This window comes from Triticum aestivum, chromosome 4B (assembly GCF_018294505.1).
Source record: "Triticum aestivum cultivar Chinese Spring chromosome 4B, IWGSC CS RefSeq v2.1, whole genome shotgun sequence".
In the NCBI taxonomy this organism is placed as follows: Eukaryota; Viridiplantae; Streptophyta; class Magnoliopsida; order Poales; family Poaceae; genus Triticum; species Triticum aestivum.
In genome coordinates this window covers 217,338,886-217,348,716 of record NC_057804.1, presented here as the reverse complement: position 1 = coordinate 217,348,716, position 9,831 = coordinate 217,338,886, and the positions used below count along the sequence as shown (strand labels likewise).

Genomic DNA, 9,831 nt, shown 5'->3' with positions numbered 1-9,831 from the left:
TCGGTCTTTTATTTCTCGGAGCGGCCTTTTACAGTGTATGATCTTTTATTTTTCGCCATTTTATTTCACCATTTTATATTGGTCCCAAATATCATACACTGGTCCCATGCGTCGGAAATTTCAAATGTGCTCAAATTATTTTGATAAGTGGCTCGCATGAGTCATGTTTCCATTGCACACATTTTCAAATCACATACATAATTACTATTTCATATGAAACAAAAATTGCAATTCTGAAATATACAAAATTTCATTCAGATACGGAGAGAAGATACATGAAATTCTAGAGTTCACAATGCCCAGATAACCCAGCTATTACTACATAACTTGCTATGTAAGAATGTCTTTGAGCTTCTTTGAACATCTTTCATCTTGAATTTACGCAAAATATCTGCCAACATGAAAACAGAACAGCAAGGATGGGTTAAGAACAACAACATGTGATGGGGTGCTATTTAGTGGTAAGATCAAGTCCGGAAAGAAACAAGCATGAAAATTAAGAAGAGCTAGAGCAAGTCTACATGAAAATTAAGAAGTGGTATTTAGTATGGATGCCTTCAAGTTTTCGTGCACGTCATGCCAAGTCAACCAACACATAGCATGCATATGGGCCGTAAAAATGATCAAATGAGGAAGGGCTAAAGCGAAACAGTGGTTCCTGCTTGCAATGATCATAGTTAGATAGCAGCGACCTACTACAGTTCATGTTACAAACACTACTTCATGTGAGAAACACACAGGGTCCAAAGTACAAACCAAAAACAATCTGACTTGGATAAACCAGGACATGATGAAACAAAATAATTCATTTTGGATTAAAGAGGAATATGGTGTCCACCTTATACTACAACATCATCATCAGGATTAAAACAACAGTGCTGGATGAGACAAATATCAATTGAAACCAACTAAAGCAGGTGAGCCAGGAATAAGTAGCAGCAGGAAAATAATGGTACATTCACAACTTTAGTTCAAGTAAATATCAGCAATAGTATCATCGAGCACAGCAAAACAACAGCTTGACCCAAACTATACAGTCAGCCTCCTATACACCCAACCTACAGCAGTTGCGGCTACACCCTAACTACAGCAGAAGTTCTACCAGTAGCAACAGATCGAGTTGATTGTCTCACCTACATCAGCTCACCAGGAGCCAAGTTGAGGAGGCTCGGGGCAGGAATAGCTGGATGCAGGTCGCAAGCATGGTAGGGGAAGGACGCAGGCAGAAGGACGCGGGTTGTTCGAGGATCCCGTCGATGCTGTCGCTGTCTTGGTTTCCAGAGAGCTGCGGCCGTGGCTGTGTCCGCATGCATGTATCCAGCCTGCAGCTATCATATGTACATTCAGTTTATTCAGCATAATCCTAGTGTCATTTCCGAGCGAACTAGCCAGAGTTCTATAGTGTAAATATGTATCTGCAAAACAAAGCGAGGGCATGGCCATATATATACCTCGGTGATGGCCTCAGCCTCACCAAGTCGCGCGGGTTTTGCATCAACGTAAGCCTGAGGCACAGGCCAGTCACCGTAGCCATACTGCAGTGCTGCACAGTCGGGGTGAATGTTATCCTGCAAAGCAATTGTAAGGTGTGAACAATGATCCCCAAAAATTCAAGCTGGATGATAGTTCTTGACTTCTTACATGAAACAAAAAAGATTTCGTGTGAGCAGACTGTGTAAACTACAATGAGAATAATATAGGATGACTCGGTTGCAATAGGTAAATGCATCCTGAAGGTCGCAGTGAATCAGAGATTGGGACTGCAATTTGCAATGAATCAAAGATTGGGACTACAATTTCATCCCTAGCAAATATATGTTTCCTGATTATTATTCATTTCCAAATGCAGGAAACCATCCCGATGACCCAGCTTGTCTGAGAGACTGCTGCTGTTATGCAGGACTTCACACAATCTGGGTATGCTACTATACTTGGCACTTTCTATTTATTATACTACTAATGAGGTTACGAAATTGTTTAAATCAGTCACTTGTTATTCCTAAATTACTATTAGAACAATAAGTTGCTTGACAGTTTTACCGAAAGCTTCACAATTCCATTTGATGTAACTTGTTTCTGTTAACAAGAATTCAAATATGAAATATAACTTCAATGTCCATTGATTTTGTCATTGAATTGTGAAACACAACAATCATTTAGGTAATTGCAGAGAATCAATGAATCAAGAATCAAGAAAACAATAATATACGAGTGTCACAGCAACATTAATTTATGAGTGTTATAATGTTCACACAATCAAGAATCAACAATCATCTAACTTGTTTCTGTTAACTCTGTAGCAACATTAATATACAAGTGCCACAGCAACATCCTCCATCCAACTTGTAGTGAATCAAGAAAACAATTAGTCGTGAACAAATACGTGATTTTAAAAGGCAAAGAACAAAAAATACATGAAGTTGAACTAGTACTCAAAACAGCTTCCGAAAAGTAGTTTAGAATCAATTATTAAAGGCAACACCTCTTAAGTTCAAACCTTGAAATTTCATTAGGCACTTAAGTAGCCAAGAAAAACATGTAATGCATCATTAAAAATAGAAACATCAAATAATAAATATTGTGTGTCGTTAACCATCAGTCCATCACGAAATAGTTCTAGCACAGCGACAACTTCCATATATATCAGATCTTAAGCAAGCACAAGGCGTCCTATTTTTCTAAGAGTATTGCAGTAGTATAATGAAAATTTACCAAGTAATATCAACATCTGAAGGCATTAATAAAAGAACAAGCACGCTCATCATTACCTGGGGTTATAGAAGATCTGGAACATGCTCTTTGTAGCCACAGCATGAGCAACATTAGCTAGTGTCCCAAGATTCGAGCATTGGCTATAAAGCGCCGGAAAATCAAATCCATTTTCTAGCTGAACCGCACATGTACTCCCAGCCTAATCTCCCCATCGTCGCCCCTAGAAATTGACGGAAAATGATTAAAATGGACCGGCAACATCTTGAGATACTTGTATGCATGATCATGTTAGCCTACCACAGAAACAGTACAGTGTCCCCGGAGACAAGCTTCTTGTTGACAAACGCACTCCATCCGGTGGTTAGAAGGTGCCTGCACGGCTGGCCTGTATCACATTCAGTTGGATGTGGATGTATCAGCAATCGAGACACCCTTAACTTATTATGGTTGTCCTTTGCATGCCTCAAAAGTGACCAAACTTCCCGGCAGAAAAGTTGTCTAGCAAATGAATAATGCAGCTAACATTTCTACCAAGTGATAGTACAGTACCCCCTTGGAGAGAGCTACCCCCAACGGCACCGCGAGCATATGGTGAAACACAGTAAAGAAAAATGAGGGAGTGCTAAGAATACTGAAGACACACTTCAGAAGTGTACAATCATAAGCAATGATCACGCAAAAGCTCGGATGGACTTTCAAAAAGGTAGGTGGTCAAACACAAGTACAAATCATGGTCCAAAATGAGAAAAGGCAGTAAAAAATTGCGGGTAAAAGGTAGTTATATTTATTAGAGTTTACTATTCAATGAGAAATAGGGGTGTTGGCCCTCAGTGAACAAGTGAGCACTAGTTAAAATATATGTATGGTTACTCAAGAATCTGAAATGAAAGGAGGATTCAAGCTACTAGCTGGTCCAGCCATAGCATCAACTCAGAACCGGAAAATGAATTCACTGTGCTACATAACTTGGAATGTACTACCAAGTGTACAGCTCATATCTGAGCTGCCAAAGCAAGGTAAAATCATCAATGTGTTTGTTCAGCTATAGTACCTCGATAGATGTGGCGGAACTTCCACTCGGTGCCGTGCAAATCCTTGGCGACCAGCTCCTGAGACGGCCGCTGCTGGCTGTAATCCTGTGTTCCCATAACGAAACCAGAGAGTTTCAGCAAGCCAGTGGACTAAAAACATAGCAGGAACCAATGGAAGAATCAATGGAGAGAGGGGCCTGGCCAGGCCAATGCGCGCACCAGAGGGGGAAGCAGTCTTTGGTGGCGCAGCGTGGCACGGAGAAGCCGCCGTGGGTGCTGGTGTCAGAGGCGGTGAGCGTCTTGCAGAACATGTGCAACATCCTCGCGAAGCGCTGCTTGACGGTCTCGCCATCCTCGTCGCCGCTCCTGTCCTCAGTGGACTCGCGCATCCGTCGGACCACCTCCTGCAGCAGATCAGGCCGAGGCTCAGCAAAACGCCGCCATAGAAACTGAAACAAATCGAACAGAGCCGCCATTGTCGGCGTCAAGACTCAGAGCACGGGCATGCCGGCACGCACGCACCTCGTTCTCGGGGAGCAGCGAGAGCTGCGCGTACACCTCGTCCGTGGACGCGTCCGCCTGCGAAGCGCAAAATGAACCAACCACAGATTAAGCTCATCAGCGACATGGTCGCAGGTGACACGGCATACCATCAAACACCCGACCGGCGAAGGCATTGAGGCCCAGAGCCACCGATTTGCCTTTTAAAATCACGTATTTGTGATTCTAAACTAGTCTGGAATGTAGTCTGGTGCTGGATCTGGCCGCTGCTGGATCTCGCCATGGTCGTGCGGTGCGGCTTGGTTTAGGGCGCGAGTGAGGAGGGTCCGACCCAGCCGTGGCAGAGGAGGGGAGGGGAGTGGTCTCCGGTGGCCAAGGTTGGCGGAGGGGATGGATGTCAGCGGCAACGGGTTGGGTGGGTGGGCTGGGAATCAAGAGAGACAGAGGAGGAGCGGCACTCAGCTCTCCTCTGGTGGGTTTCTATCCACTTGAGGGCGGGGAGGCATGGGGACTCGGGCTCCTCGCTGCCGACCATGGTGCAGGGGCGGGGGCGGGGGCTAGGGTTTTTGCCAGAGGGGGCGGCGGCGGCTAAGGGGTGAGGGACAAAAGGTGGAGAAGGGTGTGGTGGGGAAGTGGGGGCATGGGGAGGTGGGGTTTGTGTTACGGCTAGGTGGGTGAGAGGGTGAGGGGGCATGGGCTACCGTTGGATCCAGGACCATCCAACGGTGCTTGATGCATGATCCACGTGAGATGGCTATGGCCCAATCAGAATGCAGTACGCGTGTATGACGTTATGACCATCTAGTATTGGACGTTATGACCATCTAAAATTGGTCGTAGTCAAATAAAAATAAAGTGTAAAATCATGTCAGCATTTTATTTTTTATGTTTTGAGTGTCCAAAGTGATTTTTTTGTGAAGAAGCTACCAAATATTTGCACAAGGGTGCATATTGGAATCGCAAACAATGTTGCCTAAGGAAGTTTTCATTTTCTTTGGAAGAAAAATTCATTTTTCTATTTTTCGAGTGCTTAAAATGAGTTTTTTTGTGAAGGACCTACCATATATTTTTTGCAAAATGGTACCAGGTCATTTTTACAAAATACTAGGCCATATACAATGCACAATTGACAAAATGGTTGGTTGTCAGAAGTTTTTATACACCTCTAGTGAAAAAGACAAATTTCGGCCGATTCGGTTGGAAGAGGGTAAATTTTGAACTGCAGTTGCCTCGTAGTTTGCTCTTTATTTTTTCCAAAAATCATTTCTAGGTACATAAGTATCTATTTAATCATAGAAACACAAAAAGGTTTCCAAGATTCAACCACTAGCTAGGAACGGTCATGCCTGCCGTTTTGACCGCATTTTGAAACGAGCATAAAAAATTCAAAAAAATCAAAAAATTAGAAAAGCTTCACATTGTGTCATTACATGTGACCAAGTTACCACGTAAGTTAATAAACTTGTGATACAACAATTATTTTAAATAAGTGTTCTCAGAAACAAGCTATTAAGTGTGAAGATGCATGGCTTTCAACCCAAATGCTCAATCTTATGGCCACATTCATGGCATAGTTTGTTCAAATGATCTCATATTGTGCATAAGGGTGCATATTGGAATGACAAACAATTTTGCCTAAGGAAGTTTTCATTTTCTTTGGATGGAAATTTTATTTTCCATTTTTTGAGTGCCCAATATGAGTTTTTTTGTAAAGGACCTATCATATATTTGTTTCAAAATTGTACCAAATCAATTTTCTAAAATACTAGGACATATTTAATGCACAATTGACAAAATGGTTGGGTGTAAAAAGTTTTGATCCACCTCCCGTGAAAAAGACAAATTTCCGCCGATTCTGCTCGAAGCGGGTCAAATTTGAACTGCAGCTGCATCATAGTTTGCTCTTTATTTTTTCCAAAAATCATTTCTAGTTACATAAGTACCTATTTAATCATAGAAACACAAAAAGTTTTCCGAGATTCAACCAGTAGCTAGGAACGATCATGCCCGCCATTTTGACCGCATTTTGAAACGGGCAAAAAAATCAAAAAATTGAAAAACGTTCGCATTGTGTCATTATATGTGACCAGGTTACCAGAAAAAATTATAAACTTGTAACACGACGATTATTTTTAAAAGGTGTTCTCAGAAACGAGCTATCAAGTGTGAAGATGCATGGCTTTCAACCCAAATGCTCAATCTTATGGCCACATTCATGGCATAGTTTGTTCAAATGATCTTATATTGTGCATGAGGGTGCATCTTGGAATGGCAAACAATGTTACCTAAGGAAGTTTTCATTTTCTTTGGACAAAAAATTCATTCTCCATTTTCTGAGTGCCCAAAATGAATTTTTTTTGTGAAGGACCTACCATATATTTGTTGCAAAATTGGACCAAATCAATTTTCTAAAAGACGAGGACATATTTAATGCACAATTAACAAAATGGTTGGGTGTCAAAAGTTTTGATCCACCTCTCGTGAAAAAGACAAATTTCCGCCGATTCAGTTGGAAGCGGGTCAAATTTGAACTGCAGCTGCCTTATAGTTTGATATTTATTTTTCCAAAAATCATTTCTAGTTACATAAGTAACTATTTAATCAAAAATACATAGTTTGGTGGCGAAACATCGAGGTTTGGACGGTGGGCGAGGGCCCCAACTCTAGAGCGCGTAACCTCGCATGCCCGTCGTGTGGTCACCGCGTGACCGTAGCCTTGCCATGCGTTCTGGGTGGCCTAGGCATGTCTAGTGGGTTGGCACTCCCCAGGTAGGTTCTAGGAAGAAAATTACAACATAAGATTCTCATGGGGAGACCGATCTATGCTCAAACATGAATTAGCAGCCAAGTGTTTGATTAGCGGTACGAGAAATGCACATGCCTAATGGGCGTGAGTTTTGGCTGAGAATGATCAGTTACTAAGAACACCGTCTTCACAAATTTTTAGCTCAAAAGGAGGAGCCTAGGTGGTACTTGCTTTGCAAAGTACCACACTAGACATAAATACAAATGTTGAAGCTGGGCTCAAAATAATGAATGGATTGAGCTGAAATTTGCTGGAGGATAGTTATTTGGGTAGAGGAAAGCACTGTAGAAAATGGCTACCATTTGGACATGCTAAAGTGGTACTTCCTTCACAATGCTCTTATCTGGACAGAAACTTCGGAAAATTAGTGAGAGAAATTGGCTAAATGAAATGAGCTCAAATTTGGTGTAGGTAAGTTACATAGGCATATAGAATATGTGGAAAAAATTCAACTCATTAGGATATGCATAGCTAGTACTTCTTTCACAAAGGTTCTAGGTGGACAAAAAAACATTGGAAATTTGCCGAGGAAGATTTACTGGGCAAATGGAGCTGAATTTTGTCATGAGGCAATGATTTTGATAGGAAAGAGTGCCCAAAATTTTTGAGGGCAACCAAGAATATATAAATAGCACTTTCCTCACAATGCTCTTCTCTGGACAGAAACTTCGGAAAATTAGTGAGAGAAATTGGCTAAATGAACTGAGCTCAAATTTGGTGTTGGTAAGTTACATAGGCATATAGAATATGTGGCAAAAATTCAACTCGTTAGGATATTCATAGCTAGTACTTCTTCCACAAAGGTTCTAGGTGGACAAAAACTTTGGAAATTTGCCGAGGAAGATTTACTGGGCAAATGGAGCTAAATTTTGTCATGAGGCAATGATTTGGATAGGAAATAGTGCCCAAAAATTTTGAGGGCAATCAAGAATATATAAATAGCACTTCCTTCACAAAGTGTTGTTCTGAACAGAATAGAAAAGTGAATATTGTTGAATTATTTTTGAACTAGGCAAGGAAGTGTTTTTACATATTTGACGAAGATATAACCCAAAGAATTTATGAGATTTTTTTGGAAATTTTGGGAATGATAGAAATATAGGTTGCTTCACAACCTAGCGCAAAAATTAACACATGGACATGACACATAGGCAAAACTGATGATGTGGCGCCTAGTCATAGCAACCCACCACAATTTACAAGGTTATGACCATCTATATTGGTCATGATCAGCTAGAAATAAGGCCGCGGATGAGTGCTACCTGCTTTATGACCATTTCATGTAAGGAAATTATGACCTTTCTGACCAAAATGGTCGTTATTGTTCAGCATTTGGAGCCCCCCGAACAACTCTTGACCAATTGGTCTCAAATGGTCATAGATCTATGACCAATTCTTCCAGGTGTTGGGGAACATAGTAATTTCAAAAAAAATCCTACGCACACGCAAGATCATGGTGATGCATAGCAACGAGTGGGGAGTGTGTGTCCACGTACCCTCGTAGACCGAAAGCGGAAGCGTTAGCACAACGCGGTTGATGTAGTCGTATGTCTTCATGATCCGACTGATCCAAGTACGAACGTATGGCACCTCTGAGTTCAGGCACATGTTCAGCTCGATGACATCCCTTGAACTCCGATCCAGCAGAGTGTCGAGGGAGAGTTCCGTCAGCACAACGGCGTGGTAACGATCTTGATGTTCTACCGTCGCATGGCTTCGCCTAAGCACCGCTACAATATTATCGAGGAGGACTATGGTGGAGGGGGGCACCGCACACGGCTAAGAGATCAAGAGATCAATTGTTGTGTCTCCAAGGGGTGCCCCCCTCCCCGTATATAAAGGAGTAGAGAAGGGGGAGGGCCGGCCCTCTTTATGGCGCGCCCTAGGAGGAGTCCTACTCCCATCGGGAGTAGGATTCCCCCCCCCCCTTCCAAGTAGTAGGAGTAGGAGTCAAGGAAAGGGGAGAGAGAAGAGAAGGAAGGAGGGGGCGCAGCCCCTCCCCCTAGTTCAATTCGGACTAGGCCTTGGGGGGCGCCCAACCTCTCCTCTCTCTTTCCCCTAAAGCCCAATAAGGCCCATATACTCCCCGGCGAATTCCTGTAACTCTCCGGTACTCCGAAAAATACCCGAATCACTCGGAATCTTTCCGATGTACGAATATAGTCGTCCAATATATCGATCTTTACGTCTCAACCATTTCGAGACTCCTCGTCATGTCCCCGATCTCATCCGGGACTCCGAACTACCTTCGGTACATCAAAACACATTAACTCATAATATAACCGTCATTGAACTTTAAGCGTGCGGACCCTAAGGGTTTGAGAACTATGTAGACATGACCGAGACACGTCTCCGGTCAATAACCAATAGCGGAACCTGGATGCTCATATTGGCTCCCACATATTCTACGAATATCTTTATCGGTCAAACCACATAACAACATACGTTGTTCCCTTTGTCATCGGTATGTTACTTGCCCGAGATTTGATCGTCGGTATCTCAATACCTAGTTCAATCTCATTACCAGCAAGTCTCTTTACTCATTATGTAATGCACCATTCCATAACTAACTCATTAGCTACATTGCTTGCAAGGCATATAGTGATGTGCATTACCGAGAGGGCCCAGAGATACCTCTCCAACAATCGGAGTGACAAATCCTAATCTCGAAATACACCAACCCAACATGTACCTTCGGAGACACCTGTAGAGCTCCTTTATAATCACCCAGTTACGTTGTGACGTTTGGTAGCACACAAAGTGTTCCTCCGGTAAATGGGA

The 9,831-nt window shown here is 42.5% G+C and overlaps 1 protein-coding gene across 2 annotated transcripts; it reads right to left on the bottom strand.

The window, feature by feature from the left end:
• Window positions 1–239: 239 nt before the first annotated feature.
• LOC123091842 (auxin response factor 15) lies at window positions 240–4,811 on the bottom strand. 2 transcript variants are annotated; one of them, XM_044513443.1, is made up of 9 exons: window positions 4,394–4,811; window positions 4,266–4,322; window positions 3,963–4,147; window positions 3,764–3,848; window positions 3,010–3,097; window positions 2,769–2,932; window positions 1,452–1,568; window positions 1,134–1,328; window positions 240–391 (listed from the first exon to the last, which is right to left on the bottom strand). In XM_044513443.1, the coding sequence occupies exons 1-5, from the start codon at window positions 4,418–4,420 to the stop codon at window positions 3,074–3,076; spliced, it is 378 nt and encodes a 125-aa protein (XP_044369378.1). In that variant the 5' UTR covers window positions 4,421–4,811; the 3' UTR covers window positions 240–391; window positions 1,134–1,328; window positions 1,452–1,568; window positions 2,769–2,932; window positions 3,010–3,073. The 2 variants fall into 2 exon arrangements, with proteins under 2 accessions (XP_044369378.1, XP_044369379.1); XM_044513444.1 differs by having other exon boundaries at window positions 1,134–1,322.
• Between the last annotated feature and the right edge of the window lie 5,020 nt (window positions 4,812–9,831).